Here is a 23,327-nt window from a genome sequence, read left to right as displayed (position 1 = left end):
TGGATGCAGATAATCCTGACCCTATCTATCCTACGTCTTGTACAAACCAGTGCAGTGATGTTATGAATACTGACCGGAGATCCTCTGTAGGCCGACTGGAGGGCAGATAAGAAAAGGAGAATAGAGAGAGACAGAGAGAGGAGGAGGAAGGGAGACAGAGAGAAAGGAAGAGAGGGAGAGAGAGAGTTTATGAGTGCTCTAGATCCATTTGATTGAACTGAATCGTTGACTGTGAGATGGCATATAGTGGAGCATCTCTGAGGTGAGATAACTTGAGTGTTTGGCTGAGAGAAGAGATCTATCACCACTACACAGGCAACAGGGATTATATCCAACAGAGATGGACGAACAGAGAAGCTGATACAGAGAGAGAGATGAGCAAGAAAAGGTAGAATGAGAGGGCTGTATCTTGTGATATGATGAAGTATTTTACATTATCACACAGAGGGTTATATTCCTGAGGTGCTGCAGCAAAACAGGTCATCATATGGTAATACATGCCACTCCGTATAGGTGAACAAGCATGGAGGAAGCGATTTGGGGGCAGGCGAGGGCAGCGTGGGGAAGTGTATGATGGTGGCTGATAAGAATACATGCAATAGGAGGTTTCATATTAGAAATAACAGCATGTTATCCTGGAAACGCGACACAGGAGAGTGAGGCTGGAATGCTTAAGAGCAGTGTTTTGTATTATGACCACAGAAACACATACACACATGCAACAGTATGCAAAAAGAAGATGGTTAACCATACAATGGTAGTTTTGTTGGTACCAACGATGTGTTTAAATAGACATTAACGGATATCAGTCAACTCACTGAAAACTAAATGCAAAACAATTCTGATGACTGGGCAGTCGTTTAAATTATTTATCAAGCAAAAATGCCAATCATTCGCTGTTCCCAGGTTCATTTATGTGAGAATTTGCTGTGTTCCTTTGTTTCAGCGTAAAATGAAAAATCTTTGGGATTCGAGCCATCAGTCAGACAAAACAAGCGATCTGAAGACAACACCTTGGGCTCTGAGAAATTTTGTTGGGAATTTCACAGCCTTGAGAAAAAATAAAGAGTTTAAATGATGATGAAATAATTGTTGGTTGCAGACCTTGGGGACATGATAGCTGATAATTTGAAACTCCCAGTTAAGTACATATATTACAGGGTTTCAACAGTTTACAAATATGAGTTATGAAATGGTTTACATCATTATGCCACCACACACTTAACATTTAATATGAAACAGACACAAGAGAGAAACATGTATCAGGCATAAAGCGATTGGGCCTCTAAAGCTAAACGTTAATATGGTTTAGACATACATCGGATTTACACACAGAGCATATTTACATTTAATTTTTTATAGTTAGATTTACACAGTTGCACACGCGTGGACACATACAGCAGAGTACCCAGTGACATCTCATTTCCAGACTGAAGATTACTGGTGTTTGATTTACGGTTTTAACCCTGTCACACTTGAAGAAGACAAATCAATGTCCCTGCAGATGCCAGCTCATACTTATGGCTTTATTTATGTATATCCAAGGACGAGCTGGGTGAAGCTTTGAGAATTTTTTACTAATCTCACAGAGGGGCAGTTGATGCAGCTAGATTATTACATCCCAAACCTCACTGAGCAGTTTTGGATGTAATTTTGCTGGGAAAGGGAACCGTGAACCATGTTGGTATTTATCTAAGTTTAAGACAGCGGATGGTAGAAAGAAAACAACAATCTGCAAAGGTTGTGGTGAGATACAATGAACGGCAAGTATAATGGGTATTTTGAAGTGACACAGTTGGTAAAGTTGAAGTCCCGTAAATACATTTTCATATAATTTTTCATCACTTACAGGCAACCAAACAAACAAATGAATACCAATTAGAAAATTGGCATTCATTTGTTGATTTTATTTCATTTATTTACTCAACAAAACCTTCAAAAAAGGAACATACTAGTATCAGAAAATGGAGCATACTGGTATCAATATAAAAGAGGGATGTCGAAAGGTGGAGAGAGTGAGAGGCAGGGAGGAAGGGGAAAGAGGTTACACAAGGTCAGGATTCAGTGTTTGCACCCACAAGGCATCAGTTGAGCAGGGGGAGCAGCAGGAGGGGTAAAACACAGAAGGAAACATAAAAAGAAGGCACTGAACTCTTACCTTCCTACCCTCAAGGAAGTTGAGAGCTGTACCGATGTTGGCGACCCAGTGGATCCTCTTTAGCTTCTTGCCCTGCTCACATGGCTGGAAGGGAAACATAGAACAATGGAGATGGAAAGAAAGAAATTGAGACACAGAGAGGGGAATAAATAGATATTGTGGATAAAATAAAACAGTGATATTGAAAGAAGATTATTTTAGATGCTGTCACTTGTAAGTATTAAATATAGCACATGTATGGAAATTTAGGGCACACCAAGTACAGTAAAAACACTCTCAGAAAATACAAATACCGTAAAACAAAAAGGAATCAAACAATGAAACAGAGATTAAGACAAAAAATAGATTCAGAAATAAAATGAGACAGACAGAGGTCTGATCAGACTTGTGTTTGACTATAAACAGCCAGATCAATAGGACACAGACAGCTTAGACCTTAGGCAATATTGGCCAAGTAAAATCCTAAAGCTGTGTGTGTCTTTGTCTGCGTTGTGTAGGTGTCTGTGAACGCTGAGCTGTCCTTGTTAATCTGGGCTTTCCTATTCAATTCAAAAATCCTAATAAAAGCCAATCAATAAGCATTTCCATGTAATGTGGCTCATTTCACATGCCCTGTATTAGGGGCGCAGCTCTTTTACGATTTGTCAAAAATGCTTCCAGTGGCAGCATTGACAACAACAACAAAAAAAAATCAAAAAACACTGACTGAATTTCTGTTATTTGACCGGTCTGACCCCCGTGAAATTAACTCAACGTGATAAAGTCAAAATTTAATCCCAGGATGAGTTTGTGGTCTGTGGCCAAGTCACATGCTGTAGATACAACCACGAGACTCACCAGTTTCTGTCCAGAGAGGACTTCAAGAAGGGCCAGCAGCATCACACCATCCTTGATGTCCTCAAACAGGTCTGTCACCATCAGAGGCGGGACACGCTATGTGGGAAAACAAATATACCCACGGGAGTTTTGTGTAAATTAAAAAAAAAGTGTTTTTTTTTTGAGTAAAACATGGGGCAGAGGTAAAATTCAGTTATGGCTTTTGACATTTAAAGATGGAGAGTCTCCGATTTTGATATCACAGTAAAATTCAAAACTTTGCAACTGCTCTAGAAACACACCTAGAGACATTCCTAAATAAGCACCTGGGGGTTTACTTTAGCAAAAGAAGTTACATAAATTGACTGTTTACATAAACATTTCATGAACTCAAACAAAGCTTTCTCAGTTTTCCTGGAATGCAAAGCCCTGGGATTTGAGTCTTCATAGCTCTTGCAATGTACATGAAACTATGACACAGTTTTTTCTGCAACTTATGCTGCTCTAAGTAGCACAGTGCATAAATAATACAATAAATATATTACACTGTAAGACATTAATTTAAACTTGTGAAACATGGATAAAGGAAATTCGCATAAAAAACGTACTTCAAGCCCCAAAAGCGTTTGGCGGTGCCATGTATTACTGACAGCTGGAGTCAGCCATAAGCAGAGGCTCAGCAGCCTCTGAATGGGGTCTTCAAATCCTAAAATATGCTGATGATTTCAAACGGTATCCTTCTCACTGACTTCATCCCTGACCTGACACAGACTTCCAGACTTGGGAAATCCACATATCTCTGTTTCTCGCCGACGCCACATCAAGGATTTCTCTTAAAGCACAGTCACATGCTGGGGCTGAGGAGAGGATTTGGGAGGGGGGCACTCAGACGAATGAGCCATTCACAGGGAGATTAGTGGCAAGGGGGATTGAGGGAGAAAGAGTGAAGAGAGGAAAGGCGGAAGCTGGGATGTATGCACGAGTGTGTCTGTTTTAGCACGTGTGAGTGTGTGTGTGGTGAGAGAGAGAAAATATACAACCACCAACATAGTGGATACGAGAGAGGGGTATAATTGAGTAGAAAGAGTGGCAGCGAGAAAGATGATAAAAGGCAGAGAGAGAAGGGACAGTAACCTCACGTCTTTCAAAATTAATTAGCAAATACAGTAACTCTTCTTGCTAATTCCTCTTTTAATGTCATTTCATGCCTTTGGATATTAGAATATTCAGACTGAACTCATGCCTCTTTTATAAAGAGACAGAGGAAACACTTAAAAAGAGGCCTTCAAAGGGATAAATTATACGACAAGCTAATTGAAGTTAAATTTACGTATTTGTTCATTATAATCCCAAAGCTAATGAGGAAATTTCTGACTAATTACAAAATAAGAAAGTAATATCCACTTCCTCTGCTCAGCCACATGAGCTAAAAAAAAAATAAAATAAATCAAGGGCTTAATGTGCTAATTACTTATGAGTGTCTGGGCCACAATTGATTGTGAGCAAAGGAGTTCCAGGATGTTCGTCTGTCTGTGCTCTCATGCTATTCCCCTGGTACACTTGACTCAGTGGATTCCACCAAGATCAACAGCATGGAAGACAGCGGGAGGGGCAGAAACAAAGAGAAGACTGAAGGGTTTCATTTTGAATTGCAATACATCCAGTTTAAAGAATAACTGATACTAGAGACCTGCAGTCCAAACCTTTTGAAGGTGAAGATAATCTGAAAGGACATTATTTGAACGTAAAAGAAACAATGTATATTACTTCGACTTTTAAGTTCACAGTAAGTTACATTACACCTGGGCAAAATGGCACATAAATGTATGGCCCAGGATGTATATGTCTTTAAAATACTTTTTGGATGGATGCAAGAAAGCCAACAAACAATAACGGGGTTGTCACTGTCAATGAAATACACTGTGTTGAGGAGCTGACCTTTACCTTGAGACTACAACATGAACAATATGTAAAATACTGTGACAAAAATTGACTATATACGGGCTCTATATATTGTATATACCTAAGATGTAAACTATTACATACGTCGTTGAAAGACCATGTTCCTGTGCAGGTATTTTATTCCAAGTATTATGCTGCCCATGTGAAACCACCATTTTGGGGTCCTATTTTGGCTTCATTATTTTCTTGTGATACAGAATAAAACAAGAAGACTAAAAGTCTACAGCCACACTAGCAGCTCTGTGAGGGTGCACTTAGGCACAGCAGTGCTTTGAGCTACATACTAGTGTAAGCAGTGCTAACATGCTCATAATGACAATGGCAACAAGCTGATGTTCAGCAGGTATGATGTTTACCATGTTCAGCATCTTAGGCATCTTAGTTTAGCATGTGAGCATACTAACATTTTTTTCTAATTAGCACTAAACACTAAATAAAGCTGAGGCTGATGAGAATGTCATTCATTTTGCTGGCGTTTGGTCGTGAAGTAATTGACAAACAAATTTTTTTGGATGGTGAAACTACATGGGAAGTTAGGCAATTGCCACAGTTATTACAACTCATCCTGAGGGGACCATGATTGTGTATGCCGAATTTCATGGCAGTCTACCCAGTAGTTGCTGAGATATTTCAGTCCGGACCAAAGGAGTGAACTAACTAATAACCCAACATTACCATCCAAAAGACACTGCACCCAAAACAAAGTAACAGGAAGAGGAAAACAAAGAGGCCACAGGCATACTTGACAGGTTGAAAACTGCAAAATTAAGAAAAACATCCTAACAGCTCAGTCGGGGATGGCACATACCATGTGCCATGATGTGCTGGGTTTGAATTTAGTGTACATAGAGTATGTCATCCACTCAATCCTCCTCTTCCCGCACCACAAAAAGAGGGGGTAGGGGGAGCAGAGAAGTAAACACAGAAAGAGGAGTGTGGAGCTTCACTTTACTGCTGCTGTAATCTCTAAGAACATTTGGTTCACTGATTACTGCACTAAAGCTGTTTGCCTGGAAAACGCCTGAGAGACGATGAGACCTCCACCGCTCACACTGGCCACTTCGTAATTAAGCTTTAACCTTCTCAGAAAGGATTTGTCAAAATGGAAACTTGGGGTCCGCTCACTGAGTTCACCCCCCCCCACCCCACCCACACACACACACACACACACACACACACACACACACACACACACACACACACACACACACACACACACACACACACACACACACGTCAATCCACTGCTGAGTGGAACTTGAAAGCCTGATATTTACTTGAAAACGAAAAATGTGCCTTTGTAGGCAAAGTTTAGAGGCAAGCAATATCGTAACAAAATATACGCAAGTGATTGCAAGGTCTAAACAACTTCACCCTCCACTTAAAAAAAAAGGAACAACCTGGAAAAAGTACTGCTGCTCTCTTACAGTTTATACAGTTAGGTCTATAACTGGCTTAATCTGGTGAACTTCTCTGAATAATGAGAGCCATTAATCTTCTGTATAAATTACCAGCTCCAATACGTCCTCTCTCATTGAAACTCTTTTTCAGAGCTCATAAGACTTCTTTTGTTATACTTGTGGAGTGGAAAAGTAAGGGGGAGGGGAGTGATAGTGAAAGGAAACCCCTTGCCATTTCTCAACTCACCTAACGATTAATCACATACCTTTAGGCGCTGTATTAAAGACCTGTGATAACTGGAGTGACCTAATCATCTGCATAGCCAAGGGCATGATCTATCCCTGTGAGAGCAAAGCTAAACCAACTGTTAAAGCTTCTCCTCTCTCTCTGCCCTTCTGTCTGTCTTGCTCTCACAGTTTTTTTTTGTTTTGTTTTTTGTCTAACGAATCACTTTAAACTGTCTTTGTAGAGCATTTACAAATGTGAGAGCGCACAAGATGCCATTTTATCTCTACTTGCCTACAGATTGACATCTTCAAGCAATGCACCTCCTTATTACAATCGACTTTGCCCCCAACTCATCAAAAAGCTCTCCGTCGTGAGGATATTTTTGAAGACAAATACAAGCCAATCAGTGTCACTATGGCAACGTCAGGCATCAGGTGAAAGGGTAAGCAGTTTCATGATGGACGAGGAGAAGGAGAGCAACTAATTTGATCAACTAGGTGGGGAGAGAAGCGTGTGGAAGAAACATGGTTATCTTTTCTGATGGGACCGGAAGGGTATCCCTAATCTACCGATTAGCTGAATTGGTTAATTAAAGGGAATTTAAATGGAATTTAAATGAAAATTCCAAGATCTTTGTCAAACCAGTTTATTTGTTTTTTTGCTGCATCAATCCGGCTTTGGTTTCAGGACTGTTGGCCCATCAAACACTATGTTATTACACAGTTAACAGAATACTTATGTATTCCGGTAATATGGTTATTTTCTTCTTTAGAGGTAGACTATAAGATTGAGACCGCTCTCTCATCTGTACAGTAAATATGTAGATGTAAACAGCAGTTAGCTTATCTTAGCATAAACACTAGAAACAGGAGGAAACAGTTAGGCTGGCTCATTCCAGAGGTAAAAAAATCCCCTTACCATCACCTCTGTAGCTCACTAGTTAACACAATATATCTATATATTTACCATGCAGATTTAAGAGTGGTATTGCTCTCATCTAACTCTCGGCAAGAGAGCAAATAAGCAAATATTTCCCAAAATGTTGACTATTCCTTTAAGCACTTTAATCTAGATTTTTGGGGCTCCCTCTCCTTGTTATCCCTCTGAATCCTCATCGTCTTTCCCAAATCACTCAAGCCCCAGCATATTCAATGACCATGAAATAGCAAAACAACCACAGCTCTACTCTATTGTGTCAGAATGACTTAATAAATAAACTATGTGCTTTTCTTATACGTTATTAAAAATTCAAGGCATTTAAATATTGGGCTGTATGTTATTTTCTGCTGGCATGGTCCTGAGACGCGATATTTAATATTACGTCAAGGTTTAATCCCTTCAGAGTGCTTTTCAAATGAATTTTCTGCTCCACGTCACTGCGGTTCAAGCCCTCCACAGCTGTCGTAATCAAATAGGAAACCTTGAGAGGAGCGTCGCAGATTGAAATAACACTTAATTACGTTGCACCGTGCCATATTTGCCTTGTCCACCCATTCCTGACACACTATTCAAGCAGTAATGGGTTAAATTGAGGAGTCTAATGCAGTATAATACAGTAATTACACGCATGTGATGGCCCCTCAGCATGTGGCTGCATCAAGCATAATTGTTTAGTATGAGTTACAGATATACTGTTGTCCAAGCTCTTTGAAGAGGCAAATGAAGGGCAGTCTTTAACTAAAAACTCTTATCCTGAACAATCTAAATTGGCCCATATTGAGATAGAGAGCTTATACAGTAGGTTACTAAGACTTAAATTACTGACAGTATTTTGCAGGAAAAAAGATTGACAGTGTATTAAATGGTGTAATGTGAAAGAGATAATTAGAGTGAGAGTAAATCCTTCCTACAAGCTACAAGAGATTGGAGGAATAAAAAGGAATGGAAGGCATGCAGGTAAGAATGTGTGTGGTCTTAGCTGGTACAGTAAGTCCCATGACCAGCTCCACAGTGTGTTTTGGAAATGGAGCAAATGTCACAGCGAGCACTGTGGATGGAGTATAGGAGAGCAAAGTGATTCGAAGTGGAAAAGCAATGAGATGGGGAAGTTTTCATTGCACAAACACCAGCACCAGTGTTTGTATAAAGGAACAACACAATGCTGGCAGTAGCAGTGGGACTCAACCAGACTCTCTTACCTTTGCCAAGTGGGAATTGATCCATTTCGTGAATGTCCTCTTCTGCACTGCCTCCTGCTCATCTGTAAATCAGAGCCCAGAGCGTCACTATCAGTCGCATGCAATAATAAACAAAGAGGGGATTAAAACACAATCTTCCCATTGTCTATTGTTTGGAGAGCTGATTGGGTTTGCAGAGCTGGATGGCGACTTTAATTAACTTTGATTTTACTTTCTGTCTAATATGACTGAGCACAGTCACACCAAATCATACCTTATCGTGACGTAGTAGGAGAAGGCATTTGACATTTAAAGATGGCATGTTCACTTGCGTCCAGCAAGTGAACATGCCATCAGTGTGGAGAGAAGTTCCTGCTCTCAAAAATGCCCTTCAGATGATAGAAGGGAAGTGGTTCTTCTTATACGATGGCATGTACCTCTGTCATGATCTAGAAGAGGCTTTTATTCATTTTTGACTGCAATTTAAGCATGCAATCTGTTGCTACAATACTCTTCAGTGCAGTGATCATGCCAAATAAAGCCAGTCTTACCCTAAATGTATTGATTTGCCTACCTATAGTGAAGGACATTGCTTGTGGTGGCTACAGCAATAAAGTCCATTTAACAAACACACAATCAATAGCCTAGATGTCTGCTGAGGATGTCCCCTAAAAAGCCACTTGACTTTAATGAGAGCAAGACATAAATCAAGCCTTGTCTCTCATATGTCCACAGGCAAACATGTACATATAAACAACTTGAAATTACATGTCCTCCAGGCTTTTTAGAACAAGCTAATGCATTCCCGGTGTAATTTATCCTTCCTGATACCTTTCATTGTTGTTTGAAGCCCATGCAATGAAAATGTGACTTCTGCCATGGTTACATTTGATGTCAAGAAATTCATGTGCACCTGTAACACATATCCCATTATAATGTACATAACACTGATGTATAGTCTACCTGGGACTCTAAGGAGCCAATCATGTACAGTGACTGGCACATGTGAAAATGTTTTTTCTGTCCCGTCTGCGCCACAGAGCAATATCCTTGAGATCCGCACGTTATCACTGAGAGGATGTGTGACACTGTGCTTTCCACTACCTTAATGAAATATGCTGACGGTTTGATTACACTCATGTTGGTTAGTGTGTCACGGGGTACTGTGGGCAGATGTGAACAACAAGGAGTTTGTGTGTATCAGAGAGGTGGTGGTGGTGGTGTGTGTTTCTGTGTGTGTGTGTGTGTGTGTGTGTGTGCGTGGGTGTGTGTTATGTGTGTGTGTGTGTGTGTGTGTGTGGGTGGGGGTTCGTTCATACATAATGCAGATACATTCACGCATAGTCATACGTGCAATGGAGCAGGACCCCGTTCTATGAATCAATCTTTTGATTGGGTCCGGGACTAATCAAATATTGATGGCAAGTAATATTGGATGAGAATGAGAAAGACTTGGCCCTCTGCATCCAACAGCAGGAACATGAGAACACGTCTGCACGTACGTGTTGCCAGCCTCTCATTCTCAGGGACGAGGTGACTTTGAACTCTGCGCACACAAAATTGCACTTAAGCACACACACACACACACACACACATACACACACACACACACACACACACACACAGACACTCGCATTCTTTCAATATCACAAAGGGAAACAGCCGTTGTCAGCAACCAAGCCTCGCAGCAGCATTTTAGCACACTTGATTACCTTCTCGGCTACTGTTGGCCTGAATCATCATTAGTTTAATCCGAAGCCCCTGAGTTCCAACTTTGGCCCCCCACAGTGAAGATGACCTTAACAAAATATCATTAAAATCTAGTTTGTTTTCTCAGAGGCTGCGTCTACTGACAAACTGTGATAAGACTGGCTCAAAAACAGACTGAAAGGGACGTACATGCACAAACTCATTGTAAACAAGCTGTAAAGCAACCATTCTAACACCTTCTCTGTTCTGCTCATTTCCCTACAGGATACATCGATAATGTGACAAGAGAGAAATCCAAATTAATATTATACTAATGTATCTTCCAGACTAATCTAATCTATCAGACATTGAGACAGTCAGAGAAGCAGGCAAACAAAATGCTGAATGCATTGTATCGAAAAAACACAGATGAGCAGACAGGCAAACAGCCACGGGGTCAAGCAGAGAGATAAGAAATCAAACATTTTGACAGCCTGCCCGCCGTGCTGTGACACATGCAGCAAGCTGCTACTTCTCTGTTGGGTATGCTTCCTTCACCTGCTGCAGGCGCAGAGCTCAGCGACCTCCACACACAGACAGACACACTCTGCCAAGGTGGAAACGCCCCCCTTTAAATGTCAGCCCATTTCCCCTAAAACACACCACAAACACAGCCCTAAAAAAATCTGCCCTGCAGGGAAACACTTGAGGGAGATTTCACTGCAAAATGCGCACACTCACATACAGTAGTCACGTACAGTCCGTACTGCAGTGCCACGCTAATTCACACACATACAGCATAACCTTCCACACATGCGGAATTACACACACACTACGTACTTTGCTTCTTTTTCTCACACTCTCCGTCTTAGTAGGGGAGACACAGCCATGCACACACACGGTGCTACTTACTGCGGAGATAGTGGTAGAACCCTGTCACCAGGTTAAGGGATGTGTTCTTTTTTGGGGAGGCTTCGCCCCCTTCTCGTTCTGCCATCTTGTACCCCAGACTACGGCTCGATTCCCTCTTGTTTTCATGGGGACGTTTAGAGGACATCCACGGCAACCTCTAGGAGAGGCTACACTTGCCCTTGGTCCTGCCCTTGCTGCCTCTCCCCGTTTTTGGGGAGCTGTCTTTAAAGAGCTCCCTGGAGCCCTGGACCTCCCGAGATGACAGTGGTGGAACTGTTGCTCTGAGGCAAAGCAGGGAGGAAGGTTTCACCCGCCTGTTCTCCTCTCGTCTTTTACGTCTTGCTGTCCTCTGTCCTGTCCTGCAGAAATGGGCTGCAGACTCAGTCAGACCCGGTGTTTTTTCCTGCCTGTTAAGCAGCTTTGGAGTGTGATGTGAGTGTACGCGTAATGCAAAGACTGTTTGTCCGTGTGTGTGTGTGCGTATTAGTGTGTGTGAGAGCAGCGCAGTGTCGGCTTGCCTCTGCATCAATCTTTCTTCCTTAGTCCCTTTCTCCCTCTTTCTGCCTTTTCCTCTCGCACACTCGCTACCTCTGTCTTTTCCTCTCACGTTCTCTCTCTCTCTCTCTCCCTCTCTCTCTCTCCTCTCTTAATTTCTCGCTGTAGGCTGCGGGGACAATCCACTTCCCTCCACTGGCCAGCCAATCAGAGTGCGTGGGAATGAATGATGTCACAGCAGCCCCGTCCTGATGTGGAGAGGGAGAACGGAGTGGTGGTGGGTGGGTTGAAGGGGACCATTTAGCAGGTTAGAAGGGGAGGAACTGGGCTGTACTCTGACAGCATCACGCACACACACACACACACACACACACACACACACACACACACACACACACACACACACACACACACAGACACGCTGAAACACAGCATCGGGACAGACATGCAGGAATTCCCTGTGTGTTGCTGGCACTCTAATACCCCTCCTCTCTGTCTCTCATCCACACAGATACCATGCGTTGCTCTGAGGCTTGCAGCTTTCTACTCTATAGAGCCTGCAGGGGAGCAGAATATCACTGGCAATCGTCCTGTCTGATCTGCTACTGTATTCTCTTCAAAAAGGATCCTCTTTCATCTCAACCAGTTTCATACAGTATATCTATCAGTCTGTTTGTTTTCTCCAGGGGAGGGAGTACTGAATAGAACAGAATACAATGGAGATGAATACAATATCCGAGGTGAGGTTTGGATGCCATATAGCACGTAATATTCACAGTATATGCAGCAAGATCCGAGTTTAAAGTGCCTATAGATAATATAGGCAAGTCCAGAACAAAGAAAACTGTGGTAGGTGTGTTTAACCTATATTGACGATGTGATCTGTGATCTATATTGCTGTGTAAATTGTGCTACTGCTTGTAAAACTTTACCGTTAAACCGGCCAAAAAACAAGCAACTCCAAAGACAATGGCTGTATTATCCATCCAACCTTTGTGAATTCACATAAAGAGACACTCTCCAACTGTAAGAGCTAGTATTGCTGATACTATGACTAGGATCAGAAACAAACCTGTGTTATAGGGCCAAAATTACCCAAATCCCCTCCACTGCTGCAGTGAAATTATAGCAGAAAACACTAGTGTTCCAGTACATTGACCTCTTTTCCTTTTCACTGTCTGGTTTAGATCTCTATTTCTGTCTGACCTATCCTCCCTTTTATTCAGTCTGTCCATATTCCTCATATTTTGCCAATCATTTTCTCTAACACACACATATACACAGACAGAAATACACAGTGAGTGCAAGCTCTGGCAATATCAAAAGCACTGGGCTCTTCTTTGAAACCATATTCAGAGAGTTTCCTGGGAAGCAATATCCATGCTGAATAGCGTGGTAGGTCTTATATCAGCCTTAAAGATGAAAGGACTATTCATCATTTGTGTGATTTTCTCTTTTGTTCTTTGGGTTCCCCCATAAGGGATTTTAATTATGAAAGTCATCAATAACCAATGGCAGCTGTCATCCGCTATCTGTCTGCTGATAATCACACTGCTGACACTCCTCCCTTTAGCAGCCCTGAAACTGGCCGTCGAAGTCCCAACGTGAGCCTTTTCCTTAGACCTGTCTTTGAAACGAGTATCTGCCAGCGTCCGTTTTACATTTCTCTATATAAAGAATGGTTACTGTGAATGTGCCTGAGTGTGTGTATGTACGTGCAGGTGTTATAGATGGACTGAGAGTATGAGTTCAAAGAAATATTCCTGCAATCCTGTGTTTTGTATTTACATATACATTGCCTTTACTAGCACACTCTAGACTACAAAAAAACACAATTTTATGACAGCGAGGCATTCACATTGCACACACTCACAATCCCTACTCAATAATATTGTTTCAAGAAAAAAAAATTCTTTGGCCTATACTGTACTACAGCCAGACGAAAGGACACAAATCTATTGTTCTTTAACATACTGCTATTTGTGCAGCACCACTGAGCCCACACATTGTCAATGATGTAAATAATGGAACAGACTATATCGACTGATGAGCCTATGCACAATTAGTTTCTATTTACACCAGTCTGCCTGCCAAGTTAAATGTGTTTTGGGGTCTGATAAATCATTCCTGAAGAGCTACTCTTCAATTCAGAAGTGTGAAGGAACTATCCAAGGTGCTGAACCTGTCGATGAGAATCCTTTTAGCCTGTCAATGATTCTGGTTTAATACAGTAAATTAGAAAGTAAGCAACAGAAAATAAAGAGCAATTACAGTTGGGGTGAAAGTCCAGATGGTGTATTAAAACACAACGTTTCTTTTTTTGTTGGTATGTTTCAGATCATTCTTTCAGTTAGTAGCTGTACATCGGACAGTGAGTAAGCTGAACTTCCCTGGAGAGCTAAACTGTTTAGAAAAACAACCGCGGGACAAAATCAAAACAAGACAGTGAGGATTCATGGGACTTATTAGGCTTCACCATGGGAGTTGAAAGAAATGGAGGGCGAGCAGGTGCATACAGACACATACACAGAATACAATGACCTGAATGGAGACAATCGTTTTACTGTATGTGCGAGAGTAAACCAACAGACTCCTTTAGGCTGCAGACCTCAAGAGTGTTCCAGTCTGTCCAAGAGAAAAAGGAGGGGGTTGGAGGGTTAAAACAGACTGAACCTCAGCTGGTCTGGATCCCTAATGGAGCTCCTGGCAGCCCTACAAAACACCCGATCCCTCTCTGAGGTTGTGGAGGTTGGATGTGGGTCAGCGCCCAGCGCTCACACAGGTATGTCTGCGGGGTGTGAAGCTTCATGAGGAGAGGAGGAACATCCTTTTTTCAGCCATTAAAGGAAAAACAAACAGCCTCCTGGAGGGTGGAATAACGCTGCTTCTGCTCATATCATAATCTATTCACCCGAAGGATATTTGGGTTTACTTTCTGAGCAGCCAAGACTTCTTATTTAGTCTCATGATAGGAGTATAGGAGCACAGCGCCACCTAGTGGATAAGAAAAGCTTTAAGTATGTTAAGTTCACTTCACTGAGTGTCTGGTGTGAAGAGAATACTGCACAGGGGCCGGCGAAGACAAGATGAGCCAAGACAGGACATGTCAGGACAGTAAAAAACGAACAAGCTCAGCATAAGCTCAGCTTTTAAATTGCAGTCTCCCAGATGACCCCGTTCTGCGCTTGAGCATCTCTGATCTCTCTTAATCTATTAATGACTCCACAACTAACCAGCCATGATTATGGGCGGTCAGATATGGACAAGCAATCCTCCCACAAACTGTGCAATGTTACACAATCTGCTGTATTAATTTAGTAATGCATTAATTCAATTATATCATCTTAATATTATTCAAGCTGGTGGATATTTAAATACAAAGAACAGTACCGTACCATGCCGGTATGAATTGTTCAAGGGAGAGTCAGAGGCAGTCTTGATACCATGCTGCTATACAGGAGCCTTTTTTTTAGGTTTCTCTAACCATAATGCATCTTCTTCTGCAGTACAACATTAATGGAACATGCCCGTTAAAGCTATCATGCACTAAATGGATGGCTTTGCTGTGTGCTATAGAGGTACCCTGTAATTGCGCCATACTCACACACACACACACACACACACACACACACACACACACACACACACACACACACACACACACACACACACTCACACAGCTAATACGTGCACGGACACACAAAGAGATTTAACAGGTTTTGATGGTTTTTCTGCCCCTCTACTCCTCCGAATAGCTTCTTTATCTACTTCCTGATTCCAGCTCTTCTCTTTCACCCCTACAATTCCTAATTTAAAAGACCCTTCTCTGCACTCCTACCGGTGTACTTTAGCCCTAACACTCAATAACACCCTCTATCACACCCTCAGCATCTCCACTCAACCCTCACATGCCCATTCAGCCTCTCCATTCGCCATCCCACTTCATTTACAGCACATTTTTACCAGTCCCAACATAAGTGCTGAGACGGAAGTCCAAATGCCAGCCCATTAGCATAGCTAATTACATTTCAGTAATAATGACACCACATTAAAGAGAGTAAGAAGGGGGGAACAAGTCAAAGTGATTATCAAAACAACCCCTTTCCTCTTTCAAGCCCCATCACTCCCTTTTCAGTAGCAGATGTGCATAGAAGGCACTTTGACGTTGACAAAAAGGTCCAAATATCACAGTGTTCATTAAAGCCAGGCCACTGATACAGTAATTTCAGCACCTGCAGTACTGACACACACACACACACAAAAAGCAATGACGCAGATGAGAATGCCAATGAATTAAAGAGAAAAAAGTAAAGGTATTTATGTTTTTTGAAAAAACTGTAATTTTAATTTTTAAGGCTGCAGGAAATCAAATACTATCCTGTGGCAAATCAGTGTTTCATTCCACTTAACTGGATTTGAGCTACAATCTTCTTCCTACTTTTCAAGGGCTTTTTTATCATGGGAAATACATTTAGCTGAACAAAACCAAATTTTAACGCCATACACAAACATGCAGCTAATACAAAGCATATACTCCAGTGGAGGCACCGGGGATCATATCAAAATACCATTCAGTGCCACTGAGAGTATCAGAGAGACTCAATTTGGCTTTCAGCTTGATGTTCCTCTGCTACTCTCTCTATGAATTTGTGTGTGATGATTTTGTGTGTGCGTGTGTGTGTGTGTGTGTGTCTGTGTGTGTGCTCATGTGATGCCCTGTGTGTGAGTGGGAGTGCAGGAATGGGTCAGACAGTCTAAGCTCTTTATCCAGGTTCAGTGGCCAGCCGCACATTACAGGGACGAGTAAAGCGAAAGGACTAGCGTCAGCGCACTAAATAAATCACTGTGGCTGGAGCAGTAAATTCAGTTATAAGTCCTGTTTTTGCTGTGGAATAAAAATACTAACTGGAACAGAGCCAGAATCATCTACACAATCCTGTCGCACACAGCACTTCAGTGTATTTATGCTTATCCAGCTGGGGCCATTTTCCGTCATACTGAAAGTGATGCAAAACGAAATCTTTCTGCAGCTAGCAGATGTTTGCCTTTTGTTTTACTCATCAACCACCTGTTCAGTTAGTAATGCCATTCTTTAAAGGCATTATTCATTTCCTTCAAATGTCCTAAATATCAGCTGAATGCTCACTTATTCTCACTGAACACTGTTGAATTATTTAAAGCAGGAAGACAGGGTTTTGTTATGTCAGGTGGCATGTTGTGTTTGCGTCTGCAGCAGGAAGCCTCAGAGTAAGAAAGGGCCCTGGGGGAAAAATGTCAGCATGCAACACAAGAGGAAATAACCTTTCATTGATACAGCACTTCCATTGCTTTGATTTGCATTGAAAGTAAATGAAAAGGGATGATGGACCCCCTCCCGCCAGGAACATGGTAACATGGTAACTGAATCCAGGAGGAGTAAACAATGATACTACATGAGTAAAGAGGTGAGAAAGTGACTTTTCCATAGTTATGTACAAGATGAGACTGCTTTTATAAACAGGATAATAAAAACAAGTGATGAAAGGTTCAGACGAGCTTAGTGTACTTTCATTGTTCTTTTTGTGAGAGACAGATTATTTGAAAAAGCTATGTTAAAGCCAAACCATCTGGTGCTCAAAGCAGAATAAATAAAAACTGGGAATTACCTATTTCACTTCAAACTTAGGTATGCTGAAATCATCACATTATCTTGCCAGTTGACCTCTCAGAGTTCAGGGCATCACAATCTGACCTCTATTTTAAAAAACCTTCAAGTGCTAAATGGACCACCAGAGGCAGAGTTTTCCACTATCCAATCACATGGTGACAGGTGAAAAAAAAAAAAGAGACAGATGTGTCTGTGGGCAAAAGATAAGAGAATGCATGAGACTCACAGTATTACAGACTGAGGCTGAATGTGTCTTGGGGTCACAAGCTCAGGTGTCAGGGTTTTATCTGTGAGGACATTGTTCTGTACGTCCATCAAAGCTATCTGATGCCTCAGTTTGACAGAAAGCACCAGAGATCATACAGAAATGCTGAAGGAACTGTATCATGAAATCAGTGTGGCCTGAAGTTGCAATTTTGCTCTACATTGACTGTAATGGGTCAATGGGACCTTGTATTCCAGAATCCTGTAAATACTCCTTTCATTGCATCTGTAAAGAGTCTTTGTTCTGCCAGTTTCATTAAATGCTGCTTGTGTTGCATAACATTTTAGTCAATCTGCCTTGTGAAGTCCAGCTAAGTCAGCAGGCATCCAACTTGGCAGAAACACTTACACAGAAACGCCAAAAAGAGGAATCATTTCTTCAGATTTAAAAAACAAAATCAATACTCGCTGAGTTTTGTCAAATTCTCCCCTCCTGGCTCTAACTACTTATAAACAGAAACTTATGTGTGTTATTTTGCTCCACTGAACTAATGTTGGAACATACTTTGACCTTCATGAAGATGTGACCTTTCACACAGAGGGGTTTAGAGTAGATGATGGCCCACACTTCTTATTGTGTGGGTGGGACCCCCTAGTGACCTAATCTTGTGATATGTCACTCAACTCGTCATTGACGGTCAGGTTAAAAGAGATTATAATCTGATCTGCAATAGAAACTGTCACTAAGAAAGTAGCGTGGACTACACACAAATACCCATCAGTACACAGACACGCATACACACAGACACACACAGTTTTATCAAACATAATGTTCTGTTACAGAAGCAGAAGCTGAACAAGACACGTTCAATAAGCCCACAGGGCGAAAAAAGCCTCTGCTGGTTGTCATGCGACTGCCGCTATGGCGTCCGGTCACAAACACAATCTGGAAAGACAAGGAGAAGAAGCACAAGGATACATAACAACTCATCCTGCAGCTCTATCTCCACACTGACCCTCCTGCCACAGTTCTGGGGCTACAACAGAGTAATGCCTTGTTAATTGTCTGGAGGCCTTGAGGACTTGCTCTGGGTGTGTTTAACTGCTAAACTAAACTGCTGACTCCCAGTGGTATGATATTGGGGGAGGGGGATGCATCACAGCTATTTTTAACACCCAGTGTTTGTTTCGGTGTCTGTGTGTGAGAGTGGGCACATGTGCGTGTGAAGCCGTGGTTTCCAGAGCTGCAGACGATAAATGGTGGTGTCAGAACTAAACAGGAGGCTGGCATGGCTCAAGGTGACCGTCTGCTTCGGCCTTCCTTGGCTGCGGCCGAACCATAATGTCGCCCCTGGCAACAGGATGTCACCCTGGCCCTTTGCCAACCTGAGGATCTGTGCCAGTCCCACTAGCAATCAGGAGCTTAGGAACTGGTGTGTGGGCTCCCTCTATTTATCCCCTCTGCTTGCTCAGTCTCATTTTCTTGCTTCTCCTGCTGCCTCTCTCATCCCTATTTTATCAAGCCAATACTCTCAGTGTGGCACTTGTATCTTCCACATGTGCTGACCTTGCCCTTTAGCCTCTCCTCCTCAACCTTTTTTCCTGCTCAGCATCCTCCTTGACCAAAATAACATTAGCAATGGCTTATAACAAATAAACTACACTGCACATTTCCTTAAATGCAGTCACTCCGCTTTACACTACACTACCCCCGAAGCCTGAATTTACTGAGAAAGTCAATGTGTGGCCATCTCCTTCTGTATTATCTGATCACAAACAAATTGCCACTACAGGATTCCGCACAGCCTAAGCACAGAAAACTCAAGCAGCTGCTTCCAACACAATGATACTTCGCAAACTTGTCCACCCGATAGGCTAGCAGACGGTAAAACCCAGAGGTGTAGGCGGGAATCTATGCCTCTGCCACCCACGACCAAGAAAACAGGTGAGAAATTGAAATAGGAAAAACAGTGCATCGCTTTTCTCATTAATGAGAGACAACAAACAGGCAAATTCCACAGCATATGGAGGAGTTCAGGCTGGGAGGTGTTCAAAGCGGCCTCGCCATTCTCTGCCATATGGTGTCACTAATTGCTGTTTTTTTGCTGCGACAGAGAGGTACACCCAAAGAGATGGTTGAAGGGAGAAAAACACAGACCCAAAACTGGGGTAAAACTTTTGATTGTTTTTATGTTTCATTGAACAGTTACTAACAGCCTCCAAATTGAGCCTGAAGGGAATATAGTTCATTTCATGGTATCTGGTGATTTGTGGAACATGGCTAATTTGAGAATATTGTCCCCTCTTGAGAGAAGGAGCAAAATATGGTAATCTAATCAGGCTTTAAAAGACACACAAATAGTATAAGATTACCTACATTTAACTCTCAGGAGGGAAGAAATTATCATGCAACCAGTTTACACATAAATATAACAAATTTCTAAACAATTACCCCACCGGAGGGATATGATTACTGCAACCCCGAGAAATGAAAAGCAGGTCACCCTGAACACAGGTAATATTGATTTCATTTAGAGCTGTCATTTGGGACCAAGCCCAGACTACCTATAGGGTTCACGTGCTTATGTTATGTTCCACTTATGCTATGAGCCCTTTCATGTCCAGACTAATGAAAACATAAAAGTGTTCCTCTCTGATTCTTACAAAAGTGTCTTGATGATCTCATCACAGGTTTAGGTCTCGTCTCCCCGGAGATGGACGGCAACCAACACACATCAAATAAAATGTGCCCCCTGTAAATAAGCTAATGTGATCATTTACTCATAGGAGAACATACATAACACAAAGAGTGACGTAAAAAAAACTGTAACTGATGTCCAAGGAAATCCATTCACACCACAGGCAGCATGTCAGACTTGCAGTACTGCATATCTCTACTCAGGCTATAAGCAGAGGAAACCCCATGTAATTCAGTCTCCATAAACACCGTCCATGTGTCTGTGTGGTTAAGGCACACGTGGTTATGTCATAGCAGTAATTCTCCCACAAAACCCTCAATCAATCCATCCGTGTGGACAACCACAGCAACAAGGCTCGTCTGTAGTGAAATGCTTACATGCAACGAGACATCAACAATAAATCAGCTGTTGGTAAAGGGAATGTGTGGTATAATTAAATAAAGGTTTCATCAGCTGATGTACAGACACACCCCCAACCACAGGCTCAGTCAGAGGGGTATTTTTTGAACAAGCCACAATTGGGGCAAAACTGGGATGTCTCCCTGACGATGACTGTTTATTTTTGAGTAAGATGCTGCATCCTAAAATTGAATTAATTGTATAATTCTCACTGAATGTGTATCTGCATCAATCTGTCTTCACACTGCTGTCTTCATCGCTTAAGGGGGAGCTTCTAAAATTAGATTTATCACAGTACAATCGGGATTCAAAGTGTGCACCCACACCTGCACAGAGTGATGCAGAGGAGCCACGTGGCTGGTGACGCTGTTATCAGCTTTCACAGAAACTGCCACCTCAGAAGCCACACAGGGAGCAGCCATATTGGATCTCACCTCTGATGTCACCTGACTTTCCTGCCACTTTGCAAATACCATCAATCTGATCCTGTCAGTACGGGATGTGGGATTTTGCCACATAGAGGTGCACTGCTTTACAGTGGAGGCCTGTGATATCGATATAGTACAAAAAAAATGCACCCACATTATTTGACTTCTGGGAAGGGGAAAATACTGAATAAATGCTGATATGTGTTACAAAATTCAGTGTACAAACAAAAGAAAAGTTAGAGCAGACGTGAGATAAGATAAGAAAGCTAGAATTGCTTACTTTTATGTGCCAAAGGTTGAAGAGATTAAACATCCCGTCTGGAACTCATGCCAGTGTTACAGCCTCAGTAAGTTATATGTACAGTAGTCTGAGGATAGGATTCACCTGCTACTACAGCAGAGTTAGGAGGGAGGAATAGACGTCATCCTGTTATCTTCCCTGAGGATTAGCTTTGCTACTGTCTGCTTCCCTGTCTATCCACATACAGAAACACATGCAAACACACACATCCACATATTTATGCACATGCAAGCTTGTAAACACATGCACAGCAAACACACAGCAAGCATGTCCACACATAAACACAGACAATAAATACATACAAGAACGATGCAATAATACAATCTGTCACACGCTGGCTCACTTCATCTCATTTACTTTGGTTGTCTCTGTCCCACAAAAAAGAAAAAACCCTTAATTTTTTTGGAATTCAATCTGCTATACTGCATAATTCTATGCACAGACTAACAGCTGCATGCATCTCCATCTCTAATCTCAGACAAAAAGAAAAAAAAACTCCACAGAAAGCAAACTTAAGCATTTACAGCAACTGAATGTCAGACAAAGCATAACTGATCACAACCTAAAAACTCTCAGTGTACTTGAGTATTGCATGCTGGGACATTGCATATCCCATTCAGTTATGTGCTTCCCATACCACATATTTATAAGCCATATGAACATGAATTCCAACACTCCAGAGATAAGACTTTAACAGAAAGGAGAAAATGCATGTAAGGCATTTTTACAGTGACAGTAAGTGTCTTAAGCTCACACTGTTTTGCTGTGTCATGCCAAAGCACCAGGTCACCTCTAAAATAACTGCAGACCAAGGTGGAGCAGTGTGAGTGAGTAAGCATTTTACACCTACCTTGCAGCTTCTGCATCACATTGGCAATATCCTGAGTAGAGTGTCCGTAGTCCCGGGGTGATGCCATGTCGCTGTCCTGAGGTCACCGAAGTTAAGTCCCACCTCCTATGAGTCACCCTGAGAGCGCTTTCATACTCTGATCAGGACTCAGATTAGGCTGCTGTAGTTTTGTGTCCTCACGCTGACTGCAGAATATCAAGGCTGAATCGTGTCCATGTTGCTGTGTTTCTCCTCTCAAGTCATCCCTGTTGCAGTAGCAGTCTGCAATCCTCAGATTCAGCGAAGCTCCTCCCCCGTCGATGACCTAAGTACATGCTGTATGTGTATGAGAGCATAGATGTGTGTGTGTATTGAACATCTCAGAGGTCCCCTCCCTCGGCTGAGCCTTTTACTTCTGCAGACAGGACAGCTTCCTAGTCTGCATGCACTGCCACCTGCTGTCCAATCAAAAGGGATTGCTCTTCCATCTCACTGAGACATCGGGACCAATAGTATGCCAGGTATCTTCTCACGCCTGCTGATGCCACTGTGTGTCTTACATCTCTGAGTGTGGTAGAGAAAGAACTTGTCGGCAAGTGAGAAAGTGAGAGACCAAATGAGGGAAGAAGAGAAAACTGAATTAGCTGCATTAAACCTGTAATGGCAACAACACATTGCCTACTTGATGTGACTTTCTAAATAGAAGCCATCTTTTAGCCACCTAAAATTGAAAATCCACCCTAAAACCGGACTTAAATCATAATGTACCTATGTACCTATCTACAAAAAAATAAAAACTGTTAGCTGGAAATCTGAGCATCAAGACCTGAACTGATAATTGTGCGGCACTTCCTAGTGACTCATTTTGTGGGCTACTATCTTTAATATCTTCAATAGCTTTGATTTGACATTTGCTGTATAAATGACATATCAGTAGTGTTCTTCTGTTGCCAGAAAAAAACAATTCAAACTATTCCTTATTGAAAGAATAGACTGGAGTCCCTATGTCTTTGCTCATCTGTCCACACTGCTAAGCCACTGA

At 42.0% G+C, this 23,327-nt stretch overlaps 1 protein-coding gene across 1 annotated transcript in view; it reads right to left on the bottom strand.

Moving 5' to 3' along the window:
* Positions 1 to 22,373, bottom strand: part of LOC120789315 (nesprin-1-like) — a 56,681-nt gene extending 34,308 nt beyond the window's left edge. The window contains exons 1-4 of the mRNA XM_040125972.1: positions 22,307 to 22,373; positions 8,704 to 8,765; positions 2,996 to 3,091; positions 2,159 to 2,242 (exon numbers count right to left, since the gene is read on the bottom strand). Of these exons, the coding sequence (XP_039981906.1) occupies positions 2,159 to 2,242; positions 2,996 to 3,091; positions 8,704 to 8,765; positions 22,307 to 22,373 (309 nt within the window). The remainder of the gene's footprint in view (positions 1 to 2,158; positions 2,243 to 2,995; positions 3,092 to 8,703; positions 8,766 to 22,306) is intronic.
* Positions 22,374 to 23,327: the final 954 nt, after the last annotated feature.

The sequence above is a fragment of the Xiphias gladius genome, chromosome 4 (assembly GCF_016859285.1).
Source record: "Xiphias gladius isolate SHS-SW01 ecotype Sanya breed wild chromosome 4, ASM1685928v1, whole genome shotgun sequence".
In the NCBI taxonomy this organism is placed as follows: domain Eukaryota; kingdom Metazoa; phylum Chordata; class Actinopteri; order Istiophoriformes; family Xiphiidae; genus Xiphias; species Xiphias gladius.
Note: the sequence above shows the minus strand (reverse complement) of the source record. Positions and strands in the feature narration are given on the sequence as shown.